Genomic DNA, 15,273 nt, shown 5'->3' on the forward strand with positions numbered 1-15,273 from the left:
GAGATGGGTCAGTGGTTAAGAGCACTGGCTGCTCTCACAGAAGACCTGGGTTTCATTCCCAGCACCCACATGGCCACTCACAACTGTCAGTAACTCCAGTCTCACGAGACCCCTCTTGGGGCCTCCTCAGAAACTGTATGCATGTGGTGCGCTGACATACATACAGGCAAAACACCCACACACATAAAAGAAAATCTAATTTTTTTGTTTTGTTTTTCAATACAGGGTTTCCCTGTGTAGCCTTGGCTGTCCTGGACTTGCTTTGTAGACCAGGCTGGCATCAAATTCACAAAGATCCAGCCTCTACCTCTACCTCCCTGAATGCTAGGATTACAGGCATGCACCATCATGCCTGGCTTCAAAAAAATATGTATTTTTTAATGTTACTGATGATTACTAAGCTACATACAGGTGGCCCTTTTCCTCCTAACGTTTAGCACTGTTGCTAACCTCTGCTCAAGCTGTGCTCCCTGTTCTCAACCAGGAGTAAGCAATGAGGGACCAGACTTAACTGTGGGAGGACAAGGGGGACTGGAAGGGTTTCTTAGGACCACAGGCTAGCAAGGGGGAGTACAGCAGAGGCCCTATGAAAACCATCCCACCCACCCCCCCACAGGGACAGGGAGGTTTTGAAAGCCTTTTAAGGACTATTCAATGAACTGCTTGCCAAGATCCCACTGATATATACCTATCCTCACTAAGAAGCATAATTTCCAAAAGGAGAGTGGAAATGGCCTTCTCCTAAGAGCTGAAGAAACAGGTGTGTGCCTAACTCTCCAAAGTGTAGATGACACATATAAAAAAACATGTCTCTCTGTGAAGTGGCTGTTAGGGAAACAGTGGTTATCATTTGACAGTACATTAAAGGCAAATGTTCCCGTCAAGGGTCTTTCTGATATACTGGTCTTATAGTTATTGCATATTTGTATTTGTATGTCTTCTGTTTCTAAGCAGCACTTATCACTTCTAAGGAAAGCAAAATATTGTGAAGTCAGGCCTAATTGTTTTATTTTTGTGCTAGGGATTGATTCCAAGCCTCTGCACACTAGCTCCACACTTTGCCATCCGGCTAGACCTTGGTGTACTGTGAAGCTCACGAACTACAGAGTAGAACGAATAAAAGGTGTGTCCTAAGCTAATGCCGAGTCAGCCATCAATCAGTTCCAAGGACCGGGAAGCGTGAAGGAGGATAGCCAAGCAAACCACACATCAGGCACTCTAAATACCCTCCCTTGGTAATTGATGATACCTTTCACCATGTGTTAAGTAAATTATCTGGGCCAGGCTCATTAACCCAGGATCCCTTCCAACCCAACCATCTTTAAGTACAGATTCAAGCTTTGTGTATCATTATTCAAAAGAAGAATTGCCTCAGTACAGTGAAGTCAGGAAACCTAAGAAAAGCGGTGGGGCCTAAGCCAATCTCTCACAGGATGAAGAGGGTACCTGCTGGCTGGAGAGGCAGAAATAGTATCCTGGAACAGAGAAGGTGGGCAATGATTGCTGATATTCCCAGGCACAGCCTGGGTTACGTGCTTGCCAAGCATGAAGACATCAGTTTGATCCCCAGACCCACATAAGAAAGATGGGTGTGGTGGCATGGGCTCATAAGCTCAGCACTGGGGAGCTGCAGCCAGATGGATTCCCGGGGCTTGCTCTCCTGCCAGCTTAACCTACTGGAAAGTAAAAGATTTTATCCAGAAAAATCAGAGCCCAGATCATTGTTCCTCATCCAGCTCTTTGGCTGAGACGAAAGCTGCCACTTCACAGTAGCAACTGAGTTTTTGATGTGTGGCTAAAATATAATTTTACTCTCTATAAAGAGTACAAGAATTGGGAAAGCATTTGAATTACAGGATTTATAATCTTAATTTATACATTAATTGAGTCTTTAGAAAGATTTGTTTGTAAGGTTGTAAAATTTCTTGAAGTCTTTAAGGCCAATTACATTTTTAAAGAAAATTTAATTACTAACTTAAAATGTTCCTTAAAGCAACAGAGTTAGGGCATTTCAACCTGAAGCCATCTGGATAGATGGGATTTCCATGCCTTGAGTGTGTTTTTTAAATACATTGCTTTATATTTATATTTAAAATATATAAAACTATGTATTAAAAGAACTCTATGAATTAAAAATTATCCACCATAATGTCAGGTCCCATCACCTGACAAGGGTGGTGGCTTCTTAAGACTTTCCTATAAGAACAAGAGCTTTGTGAGGGTGATCAGGGACCCATTTATTCCACAGCACCAAGTGGCAGAGTTTTACTGACTATGTGGGAAACATCCTTCTGATGCATCTCAGTCATGCCAGTTAGAGCTCATCTGTATGTGTGTGTGTGTGCGTGTGTGTCTGTCTGTCTCTCTGTCTGTCTGTCTCTGTGTACATGTGTTCTCTTGCGTCCCACACAAGTGCTCAGTCATTGAACCTGGCCACTTGTGTTTTTATTATTTTGAGACAAGGTCTCACTAAGTACTCAGAACAGCTGTGAATTGGGGCTGGAAAAATGGCTCAGTGGTTAGGAGCACTTACTGGATGCTCTTCCAGACTTCCTAAGTTCAATTCCCAGCTACAGCAAGGAGGCTCACAACCATCTGTAATGGAATCTGATTCCCTCTTCTGGTGTGCATGAAAACAGAGTACTCATTTACATCAAATAAATAAGTAAATCTTATATATATATATATAAGATATATGTGTGTGTGTGAGTGTACATATATGAATTTACTCTTTAGCCTAAGCTGGGATCCCTCTGCCTCATCATCCTGGGTAGTTGGCAGTACAGGCCTGTATTTTCAAGCCTGGCCAGTACATGGTGCTCTGATAATCACTTTCCACTATGACTGGCTGTTACTGGTTTGCCAAAGGGCGATGACATTACAAGATGCAGAAACTGACTTCTAAGTCTGTATAATTTGCAACCAAAAAGTCAGAAGCAGAAGGCAGACGCCATGTTTGGGGGCAGGAGGCACTGAGTTTGGTTAGGCATGAAGATGATGATACTACACTCATCTATGCTGACTGCATGAGACTTAAGACAAAACAGCAGTATGTAGGATAAAGATAAATGTGGCCCAAATCCTGAAAAAAAACATTACTGGAATAAATTATCATTTCTGTGAATATAGAGAACCTCACTGGGCCTGGCAAAAAGCAGGTGTTCAAAATTCAAATATGTTTTGAATCGAAATAAAAATGATGAGTATCTCACATTCGTGTGTGTGTGATGACAGTAAGTCTGGAGCCGTGACATCTCTGCCTTGTACTACGCCTTAATTGTTAAACAGTGTCCTTAAAAGGGAGCTTCCAGCTAAAATGCTAACTTTTCTAAATGTGTGTTTTAAATATCAAAGAATTTGTTCTCAGAGTGTTAAGTGTGAGAATTTAACTCTGTGATCTAATAAAAGCATTTTCAAATTAAGACTTCTTAAAAATCAAGTTTCCTTTTGGTGGTATAGAGAATTCCCCAAAAGACAAAGATTGACTTACTATTAGGAGAAATCCCAATTAGTGGAAAGTCAGAAATAGTCATTAAGTTTGTATTTTGTAAGAAAGACAATCCATATAATGATTTTACCTTCCCAGGTCATTATGGGATTGAAGTAGACAGGAGATAGTGGGGATTACCTGCACAAGATCCAGCTAGTCAAAATTCCAGCATCAATGGGGAGAGGCCCTCAAGTCTCCACCCCTATCAGAGGAAGCTTTAGCTCTTAATGGTTGCTGAGGTAAGGAGTCACTCAGTTTGGGGATTTGGCTACTTGTTGGCTGTAGTGCCCGAGTGGATGGCCTTATACCCACACACATGGGCAGCGCTCATTGTGTTACCAACAATAGAAGAGCGTACTTGAAGTTGGGAGGGAACTGTGGGCGAATATGATAAAAATACATTGCTTAACTGTGTGCTATATTTAGAGGATAAATATAATTTACAATGCAAATATTGGCGATTTCTACGTGAAGGGATGAGTTGCCTAAGGAAAGGAAGAAGAGCCTGTCAGGGTCAGCAGTAGTTCTGCCAAGATGCTTCCTGGGCTGCCTGTATCTTTGCCCCTTTTATGACTTCCATTCTCCTCCAAAGAGAAAAGAACTAAATGTCTCTCTCTTTCTCCAATATTCTCCTACCAAGGATTCTGATAATCAGCATTATACTTACAGAGAGCTAACTGCCAATTTCCTCTCTAAAAATTTAATTATTTTTATTAAATATTAGTGAGAAGCCTGGCATCTTAAAAGATGTATTTCCTAATATCTCTGAAAGATTTGGGAGAAGAGATGATTATCACTCCCCAACGTGCCTCTAAATGCCTCTAAGGGTTAGGCTTTCTGTGCTTCAAGACTTCTTCAAAGTTCTGATGTTTTGTAGTAATCATTTGTTCCCACTGTGTGCTCAGTCCAGGGAATTTATTTGATTAGCTTTGGAAGTGGCTGTGGGAAACAGAAGGCTTCACTCTTCTTGCTCCCTATTCTGTGTCCCACTTTCAAATGCTCTGGACAAGAGCAACAGGAACTCCATTGCCCCATATTTATCTGGGAGCTGGCAGGGGGTGTGTCACTTCTACAGAATCGAAACACTTACAAAAATTACCTTTAGCAATGACATATAAGTACCAATATTGCTAAAATTAAAATTAACGGAAGGACAAGCTCTTACCCAACTGACTGGGCAGGAGATTTCTCTAGTCAGGAATTTCAGGTAACAATACAAATCACTGGTGGCGGACCTTATTCAGTAAATTACCAAAAGTCACTTTTACCCACACTGCTCTTCCTATCTGCCTCCCTGCCATAACCACTTGTGTTTGAACATTCACGTACTTAAAGAATTTGGTAAGTCCTTGACAGAGAGTTTTGGTCTTTACAGAGGTGCTGCAGCCACAGTCTAGAGCTATGGCGTAGGCAGTTATCATCACTGAAACATGATGGAGAAGCTTAATATTTCTTTGAGTCTCTAAAAAAGATGCTTTTCTCCATGGCAACAGAGAGGCTGGCACTACATGTTCCTGTGCCCTAGTTTCTGACTCCACATGCCTTGGAGTGACAGCATGGTGTCAAGTATTATCTCAGCTCTTTCAGGTCCACTTGGGCCAGGAGGGCTGTTTGGTTATCAGTAGCTCCGAATAGGCTGTTGTTGAAATGATGCTGCTGTCTAAGTGCTGCCCGTGTGGAGGAAAAAGCGAGGACACATCACCAAACGAAGTTCTCTGATGACAAATCTACTCTGACAACACACGAAGGTCAGTCCAGTCCCAGACGATTAAATAATGTCTTACATTTCATCAGTGCAGCTACATTCTTGTAAGTATTTTTGTTCTTAAAACAAGCACACTGAAACATTTACCATTATAGCATAAAAGCTGTCTATTAAAACGGCCTAAGTGGGGGAGGTGATGTCCTCAAGGTTCTGCAGTATGAGTGAATTCCTAAAGAGTGTTTGGTAAGATTCCTTAAGAACTATTGATAACACCAGTAAAAACTCTTAACTATTTCTTCTACATAATATTATTCCCAAACTATTACAAATTCTACCTGCATTCTTCAGTAATGAAACTGTGAAACCCATTTTATTGTTCTCCATATGATGCAGAACCTGTTGTGAGCTCCACATTCTCTGCTCTTATTCAACCCTGGGGATACTCAGCCCATTCCAGCCTGGGGCCACACAGTAAGTGGAACTCAAGCCCAGCTAAGACCTCCCCTCTCCCACCTCCCCAGGCTGCAGCTCTGCTTGTTACCTTGCTGGCTGCTTTCCTTCTTAAGAACCTCTGCAGCAGTCCTTGAATGGGCTCGCAATCCCACCGGAGCTGAACCCAGCGGAAGTGCTGCTGTACCAGCAGGTCAGGGCCCTGGAGACAGGCCTTGGCAAGGGTTCCCAGCAGAAAGCAGTTCTCGTGGAAATAATAGCACTCGGATGTTCCATTTCCTACAAGAACCAAGCCATAATTCAACCTCAGCCATTTATGTTTTGTGCAAATGCAAATCAAGAACATGAAGTATATAACTTGTACTTTGAGAAGAGAAAGATTAAATGGGTACCAGGACAGGTGGGCATGAGGAGTAACTGAGCAGCTTAGGACTCCTCTTGACTTGGGCTAGGTACACACCCCTCTCTGAACAATGTGCCTAGTGACCTAGAACCCTTACCTGCACTGAGCTGTGTGTATACCTGCTTTACACAATGGAAATAGCATATCTCCGTAGTAACCCTTTGGATAAAGCTCTTTTTCTAGCCAAGTATGTCCTGGAACAAAACCTGAGGACCCTGAGCAGTGCCAAATTCACCCTAGACTATTTTTGGGTGCTTATACTGTAAGGTAAAATTGTGTCAGGCAAACATTTAGGGAGAATTCCCTACTTACTCTATACCTATGCATAATTGGACCTCTGTTAAAATCAGGTGCCTTATGGGAAGGGACATGCAGAACAAGAAAAAGCCTATATATAATCCAAGTCTTTTCATCAAAGTGGAGAACTACCCACTTTGCTACCTCTTAGCAACCAAACTCATACTTGTCTTGAACTTCATCAAACAATAACCAGAATTCTCGAGCTTCGCTCATGTGGCCCTTCATAAATCTTGAGAATGTCTCTTTTTTAATCTGTACTACTGGTTTTGGGTGAAGTTGCTACTCTGTGACACATGTGGGCTTCTGTTTCACCCCTGTAAAAGAGGCTAAGAACCTAGAAATGAGGCGTAGCCCCGACCACTGGTGATGAGGCCGCAGAAGCTGGCTGATTCACCTGTTCTCTCGTTACCTTTTTGGAAAGTACACGGGCTTTCAGTGCTGCGATTTTCCAAAGGTGCCAAGAAGTCCCCCAGTAACTCGGACAATGAAGATTTTTCCAGATTCTCTAGGATGATGATGATTTTCTTCTTAACAGGAGACTGCTTCACCGGGATCAGACAAGCTGTGGTCAGAAACCAAATCAGACTTTAAGAATTGTGCAAAATCTACACAAACTGGCACAAAATGCAAAACAAAGAAGACGTAGCAGTCATAAAAAACTCTAGTGTAGTGGACATGCTTGGAAGGTGCTGGGGGCTGAGGGCTGCAGGTGCAGGAACTTCTGAGGTATTGCCCAACACAGTTGAAGCTGCACACATCCTGCTACCCCTCTTAATGCTTGGCAGAGTCCAGCCAACATCCAGGAGCAAGGGCTCAAGCAAATGAAATAAAGGGGGTCCTTTCCCACACTGGAAATGACAACTCAGAACACAGGAAGTTGTCATGAACAATTCCTTAAACAAGTCACCAAGGTATGTTCATGATGCGATTTCATTTTATGTAAAATCTGAGAAAAATTGATACTAAATATTTAATCTGCGCATTTAGAAACAGGTAACAAAATCATAGAAGCACATTAAGCACTGGAGGTGGGGCTCCACGGTTCATTGCTTGCCTGCTGAATGTGAGGCCTTGAATTTTTTACTTAGTATCTCCAAAATTGCTAAAAATATATGACTACAAAGGATAGAGACGTGGTGGTTTTGTGAGCAAGAGGAGGCATATAGGTACTTCCTGGAAGTCGAAGATACTTACATTCTCGGCTTTTTCTGTGGCTAAATGGCTAATTTAATTAAAATTATTCTTTGCTGTTTATGTGGTATGTTTCATATGTATGTTTCATGACATAACAGTTAAAAAACACTGACTGGCCTTTATTTTTTCTTTTTTTATTATTTTATTTTTTATCAATTACTATTTATTTACTTCGTATCTCAGTTGTAGCCCTCTCCCTCTTCTTCTTACAATTCCACCTTCCCTCGCTCTTCTTCTCCCATGCCCCTCCCTCAGTCCACTGATACGGGAGGTCCTCCTCCCCTTCCACCTGACCCTAACCTATCAGGTCTCATCAGGACTGGCTGCATTGTCTTTCTCTGTGGCCTGGTTAAGGCTGCTTCCCCCTCAGGGAGAGGTGGTCAAAGAGTAACCACTGAGTTCATGTCAGAACTGTTTCCCTCACTAGGGAACCCACTTGAACACTGAGCTGCCATGGGCTACATCTGTGCAGGGGTTCTAGGATATCTCCATGCATAGTCCTTGGTTGGAGTATCAGTCTTAGAAAAGACTCCTGTGCCCAGATTTTTTGCTTCTGTTGCTCTCCTTGTGGAGCTCCTGTCCCCTCCAAGTCTTTCATCTTCCCGTTCTTTCATAAGATTCCCTGCACTTTGCCCAAAGTTTGGTTATGAGTCTCAGCATCTACTTTGATACCCTGCTGGGTAGAGTCTTTCAGAGGCCCTCTGTGGTACAGAGAATTCTCAATAGATGAATATCAAATGACAGAGAAACACTTAAAGAAATGCTCAATGTCCTTAGTCATCAGAGAAATGCAAATCAAAACTACTCTGAGATTTCACCTTACACCCATCAGAATGGCTAAGATGAATAACTCAAGTGACAACACATGCTGGAGAGGATGTGGAGAAAGGGGAACCCACCTCCATTGCTGGTTGGAATGTAAACATGTGCAACCACTTTGGAAATCAATCTGGTGTTCTCTCAGACAATTAGGAATAGTTTCTCAAGATCCAGCCATACCACTCCTAGGCATATATCCAAAAGAGGCTCAGGTATATAACAAGGACATTTGTCAACCATGTTTGTAGTAGCTTTATTTATAATAGCCAGAATCTGGAAACAACCCAGATGTCCCTCAATTAAGGAATAGATACAGAAATTATGGTACATTTACATACTGGAATACTATTCAGCAATTAAAAACAAGGAAATCATGAAATTTGCAGGCAAACTGTGGGAACTAGAAAACATCATCCTGAGTGAGGTATCCCAGAAGCAGAAAGAAACACATAGTATATAATCACTTATAAGTGGATATTAGACATATAATATAGGATAAACATACTAAAATCTATACACTTAAAGAAGCTAAGAAAGAAGGAGGACCCTGAGTAAGATAATCAATCCTCATCCAGGAAGGCAAATGGGATGGACATTGGAAGAGGAAAAAACAGGGAACAGAACAGGAGCCTACCACAGAGGGCCTTTGACTGGCCTTTAAATCACACATTCTTCAGATATTCCTAGCTTAAAAGGCAAGGCTTCCATAGACGTAAAGACATCTGGGCCCTAAGAAGTGATTAAGATTAAGGTTTCAGAGCTAGTGAAAAAGGAGTTATATCCTGGGGAAGGGAAGAATAAGAGTATTCCAATGAGAGCTAGTGTGAGGTATTTGGCACGGTGGTAAGTTGACAGCTGGCCGAGGACCATCTGGGTTTAAGACAGGGAACTTTGGTAGCCGGTTTCGGCTTAGTCCTGGAAGGGACTGGTCTATTGAATCCAACCTTAGCAGACTTGTAGAAGAAAGTACCTTGGTGATGAACTCAGAGCTACACTAATTCAATGGTGCCACACTAATTCAGTGGGTGCAAGCAGTCACCTCACCTCTGTGGTCAGCAGCCACACAGCAGTGGCGCCATCTTCCCTCTGAGCACATGGTAAAATCATCTGGAATACACCCCCTGCATCATCAGTGATTTTGGTTAAAAGAGATGTGCTGGGTGCTACAATTTTGTGAACGTTCCCCCCTGACCAAAAGGTACGGCTAAGGCCAAGATGTGCTGCCTTGCCCAAAAAACAGCGACGGAAAAGGAATGTGGAAGACACAGAATGAGTTGTGAGGGAGTTCATCACCACTGCTGTTGATTGGTGGAAATGTTTAAAGACAGGGATTAAGGAATGTTTAAGGATGGGGATAAGGAGGATTTGACTGCTGCTCTGAGACCTCATTCAGTATAAGAAGATTCACAGGGGGAAAAATAAACAGAAAAGAAACAGGAGCTGTAATTGCTGTGTGGACAGCAAGAGGTGAGGAGCGCCTCTATCCAGTAGATAGTGCAAGCAGATGTACTTCTATAAAGGAAAGTCATTATGAGATAAGACAGTAAGTCCGCATTTCACCTTAAGGAACAGTGCAGAGAGGAAAAGCCAAAGGCAACCTTGAACTTCCCGTGGAAGGTTGCATAGTTAGTGGAGGCAGAGAGCATGTGACCAATAATGTACTAGGGAAAGGAATGTGCTGAAGGTATATGAAAGGTCTGATGTTTCAGGAATGGGGAGCAGTAGTGGTGGGAGACGGATAAAAAGGGAATAAGGGGAAAGGCTCACACTGGCTATAAAATTAACTGAACTTGTAGAGAGCAAGAGAACAGGAAGACTTCTGGGAAAAGACACCTTGGTTTTCTTGATCCACTAGAAAAGATTGCAGTGATGACTTAAAGCAGATACTTCACGTTTGTGCCTAGTAGAAAAGGGAGGGGTAGGTGTTGCTGTTCATAAACTCTGACCTTAGGTGTCTCCCTCATTCATGTTTATCGTGGTCTGTCAGGGTCATGTAGTGAGGTTATCCCTTGTGAAAAGTGTCTTTAACACTGCTGGCCTCATGACTTTCTGGATCACCTACTTCTCTCTGTGGCCACTTGAATTAGTCCAGTGTGTGCAAAGGTAAGCTTTAGTTTCCATGAGAAATGGCATGTGTCTAGTTCAGGCTATGCAGCATTTCTGAAACGACTCTTCTTTTCCTCTAAACAGAGAGTGAAATGGCCCTGTTTTTTCTCTTGTAGAGATTGGCAATCTGAACTGGACAACGAGGTTCACAGCTCAGTCTCAGTTCTGTAGAGTCTTCAATTAAAATCCTACATGGTTGATTCAACAGCAACACTTCTTCGTCTGAAAATTGTTAACATAACACTACTGTAGCCAAACCTTAATTTATAATCACCCCTTTGGGAACTGAAAATAAGCCCTTTCATACACTTCCTACTCCAGTCTCTGGCAGGGACAATGCTCTGAGTGTTACAAAGCTAGTGAATGCAGAGAAGGCCTTCAAAGAGTGTTCAGTAATGCAGGGCCCAATGAGGTAAACTCATTTATGGAGGCTTTAATTAGCATAGTCATCTACCATCACTATAGTAATTCCATTCTTTTTTTTTTTTTTTTTTTTTTTTTACTTCTAAACAGTTCTCCAAGGAATTCGAAGTGTTATTTGAAAATACTGACCTAATGTTTAGATTTCTCTCCCCACCCCCACCACTTTGTGTCACATGTAATTTAAAATGCCATCTGTCTCGATGACCCAGCTTCATCCCTTGGACTGCAGAGGAACCGGAGCCAATTGCAATACGTATTCACACCCTCCTAGCCAAATAGCAGAGTCATGCACGGTGGCTCTCACAAAGGGTAAGAGGAGAAGGGGAATGTCATCTCGAATGGCACGAACACAGTGATTTCTGCTCATCTACAAGCTCTTTCATTCTTCCTGGCGTTCTTCTGTTCTTACTCCTCTCCTCACCGGCTTCATTTCATTTTACTCTTCATGTACATTTTGGATTCCTAAATCTAATTTTTTCAGCTTCTGCTCCTCTTTGCTTCTTGGGCTGCTTTGCTCTTTTACGTAATGTTCTTAATGGCTCCTCTCTCATTTTATCCCTCAGACATGCAGATGAAAACAAGTATGTGCTATGCCTGGTGGAGGATAAAATTCAACATTCCAATGCTGGTCTAACCCAAAGGGCATGTCTCAGCTTTAAAAAAAAAAAAAAAAAAGGCCAAGACCCATTAGCACACAGAACATCCCATATCAGTGTTTCTCTGCAATTCCATCTGATTGTTTCCTTTTCTGGTTAAAACTGCATTATGCAGTATTAACAGACAAGCCTTACACTTCATTATTCTGAAAACTAGAGTACAGCAAGCTAAAAGAGCCCCTTCTACTCCAGGGATCTGCCTTCCCTTCCCTGAGGCCTCCCATTACCCTTTCACTAAAGGCTCATTCCTGGCTAGCTCGTTCTGCATGAAGAAAGCACAGACACCCACAGACCCAGGAACCTTTCCTGGGGCTTCCCGGACATGCCTTGAACAGAAGCCACACTATCCCCACCTTTTCCACTGAGGTACACTCCACACAACCTCTTTTCTGGTCACAAGGTAACAGCAGTGGGTCCTATTGAAAGAATAAGAGCAATGCAGGGAGTTTCAGGCATGCAGAGAAGTAGGCACAAGATAGATGACAGGATAGACCACAGTGTTCTTTATGTAACAGTCTAAGAACTGTACCTTTCATTCTGAAGTCTTTGGAGTATAATATCAGGGATCATTTGTGAAAGTGTTTGTCTCCTAGTGATCCTCAAAGAATCACTGAGGTGGACTTGCTGAAGAGGCAAGAGGAGGGCAAATAAGAAGGGCTGAGGAGGCCTCAGAGCCACTTGAGCCAGAAATGGTGAGGCAAGAAGGTGTCCTTTGGAGAGCAGCAGCAGCAACAGCAGCAGCAGGGATCAGATTTGGCAGAACTTAGAGCCATGGAGAGGAAGGCAAATGAGGGGTCCTAAAGAACTCAGGTTACTGACAGGTCACTGTACACAAGGGCATCAAGAAACATCACCATTTTGGTCTTGGTTTTGCTATTAAAAAACTGAAGGAAAATGTTGATCCTTATAAATCACTAAGAGAAATACAGTATTAAGAGATGATGCACCCTTTTCTGCTCTTTTTTTTTCTTTGAAGTTAAAGTGAAGATGGATATCTCTCCTTATTTATTTACGCAAGGTCAAAGTCTTTACCTTAAGGCTCGTGGTACAGCTAGGTTTGATCACAAATAAAAAACAAAACAAAACAAAAAAGCCTCTGAACACTGCATTTTCTAAGTTAAAATACTTTCTAGCTTATGCTTTATTACTTCCTGTCTGGTCTGGTCATATTTCTACCTCCATTTTAAGCAAATACTCCTGAACAGGAAAAAGGATTTCTTTCTTTTCTTCGTTCTTTCTTAGGAGTGTTTCCTCCTGCATAAGGTCATTCACTGTCATTCAGCATATAAAAGAGTATAAGCCACAGAAGTAGCTCTTAAGGAGTTCATGATGTAACATGCAGTGTAAGACTAAAGCCCCCAGATATCTCCTGCTGCTAACTGTATAGTTAGGTGAGGCACGGAGACAGAAATAAACTCTATGGATGTTTCCTAGGGGAGAATTTTACCTGAGAAGGGTCAGAGAACCCATCCAGGGATGCGGAGTTTTAAGACAGGGAGCTTTTCTCCAAGTTTCCAAATTGGGATGAAGCTGTACATCAACTGGGCAGTGTAGGGCTGGTTCCCTTTGCATCCTTTATGCTTTATATGCTGCTTTCCAGCTTTCTTGGCTGTCTACACCTACTGCAGAGTTCAGTCTGTACCTGACCTTCTATACTGACTAGGTGAGAATAAAACATTTCATACTGTTCACCTTGATATGACACTGTCCTGAAAGCTGAAAAACCGTAGGAAACTTTTGTAAAATAATTAAATGGCTGGTTAGCACAGGAGAGCTTTTACAGAGCTTAGTTGGGATTGAGAAGGCCAAGTTCCAACCAGAACGCTGGAGTTTTAGTCCTAGTCTATGTTCTCGCTGCGGCATCACCGGGAAGAAGCAGCAGCAGCATCTCAATTGCTTTCAAGAAAACCAGGGACAATGACTGGTCTGGTCTATCAGAGAGCTGCCAGTTACAAAGACAGGCTATCAGTCAGGACATGCCAGAGCGAAAGTTAATAAATGTTAGCTTCCACTGAAATAGCATGAAAGAAAATAGTGTCCTGTATCTATTTCCTGCTTTCTGATTGAAGACCAGCCTGTGCTGCAGGTAGACATTAAGATTCTGGGAGATTTTCCTACTTCCAAAGTGTACTTCAAGGCTTAAAGAATCCTCAGTTGTTCTCCAAACTTGTTTTTAATTTTATTTCATTACTTAGAATCTGCAGGTGACTTTTGTCTTCCCAAGCTTGGTCAAGTTACCTAGTTGAGCCCTGGTCCACAGGGTAACCCCATTCATCACAACCCAAAGACAAGCCCTCTCTAGTCATATTTAGAATGTCCAAACTCATCCTCTTTGAATCTTATAACTTCTCCCCCAAGTGGGCCTATTGCTAGATCCTCTTGGAAGTAAAGTTAAATCCATTTCAGCTTTGTGTCACGGCTGTGCCATGCAGAGTTACGTTAGCTTCAACTGTGCTAAAACTTGGAGTGTGAAGCTATAAAAGACTTCATGAATGATTTGTATTAATAAATGTTTACATGTGGCTTTGCTGCCCTGTTTGTGGGAAGAGATACAATGACAGCTACTTGCAGAGGGCTGCTGCAGAGATCAAATGAGTAAGCTGGCCCATGCAATGCATTTGCCAAAATGCTAATCAATGGCACAGCAATGGCCAGCTGAAGACCCAGGGGAGCTTGGAATGAGAGTACTGAGTATGTCATTGCAGAAAATGTGTGAATGGCAAACCTAAACCTCAGTCTATTTCGTTTTTATCAACATGTTGCACAAATTCTAGACAATGTAAAAATGTGACATGAATTTCTATTAAGCGGAATCTGCTTGCACCACCTCTTCTCTTTGCCATACTACTGCTGACATTTGCATGGTATGCTCACAACAGAGAGTGGAAAGAAGAAAATTCAGGATGGCCAACTAACACAATAGCACAGACAGAAATAGTTTTTGCAAGTGTTCACTTGGGCTCCTGATTTTCACCCCATAGCTACCCAACAACTGGATGTGTGCCGTGGTGCACGCCGCCAATCCCAGCACTCAGGAAAGAAGCAGCAGGTGGATCCCTGTGAGTTTGAGGCCAGCCTGGTCTATAAAGCGAGTCCAGGACAGCTAAGACTACACAGAGAAACTCTGTCTCGAAAAACCAGTTTTTAAAAAGTTGAACAATTATAAACGTTATTTCCCTGAAACAGCTTCAGTGAAGGACACGCCCTTGAGTCACAGGCAGCTCTCTGAAAGGGTCTTACCATTACTGACAAACACGTCTACTAGCTGTTCCTTGGAGAAACCTGAATCCACCTCGGCTCTCACTATTTCACAGGGGAATCCTGCAGCCATCTGTCTGTGCTGTGATAACAAGATAGGAATATTAGTTCTGTATTCTCCTCAGTTTTCAAAGAAAATGAAATGGTGAGAAAAATCTCAATACCTTCATGCAGAGGGCAAGCTGGTATGCTATGTAGTCTTGCAAGCTTCCTTCTGGGCCATGGAAAATGACATTGTGGTACTGCTCAACCTGTTCCAAACCAAGAAGAATCCTAGGTGAAGCTTCTGGTTTCACAAGGGAAATGGTGGTACACAAGGACAGAGCTCCCAGTTATCATCAGGCATCCCAAAGAAGAAAGCTACTAGAGAACAGCAGCATTTACTAGACATGTGAAGTCCTTTAAAACTTGAACTGTGCCTCCCCTTCCCCAGGACACTCAAACGTGCCTACAGAAGCTACAGGAGTAT

General features: G+C 42.4%; 1 protein-coding gene across 3 annotated transcripts in view; it reads right to left on the reverse strand.

Annotated features, from left to right (window-relative positions):
- Window positions 1-15,273, reverse strand: part of Cttnbp2 (cortactin binding protein 2) — a 150,963-nt gene that overhangs the window by 18,865 nt on the left and 116,825 nt on the right. For all 3 annotated transcript variants that reach the window (XM_060373970.1, XM_021659355.2, XM_060373971.1), the window contains 4 exons: window positions 14,969-15,055; window positions 14,787-14,886; window positions 6,758-6,910; window positions 5,737-5,924 (listed from right to left, as the gene is read on the reverse strand). In XM_060373970.1, coding sequence (XP_060229953.1) covers window positions 5,737-5,924; window positions 6,758-6,910; window positions 14,787-14,886; window positions 14,969-15,055 — 528 coding nt within the window. The remainder of the gene's footprint in view (window positions 1-5,736; window positions 5,925-6,757; window positions 6,911-14,786; window positions 14,887-14,968; window positions 15,056-15,273) is intronic.

Source organism: Meriones unguiculatus, chromosome 21, assembly GCF_030254825.1.
Source record: "Meriones unguiculatus strain TT.TT164.6M chromosome 21, Bangor_MerUng_6.1, whole genome shotgun sequence".
Lineage (NCBI taxonomy): Eukaryota > Metazoa > Chordata > Mammalia > Rodentia > Muridae > Meriones > Meriones unguiculatus.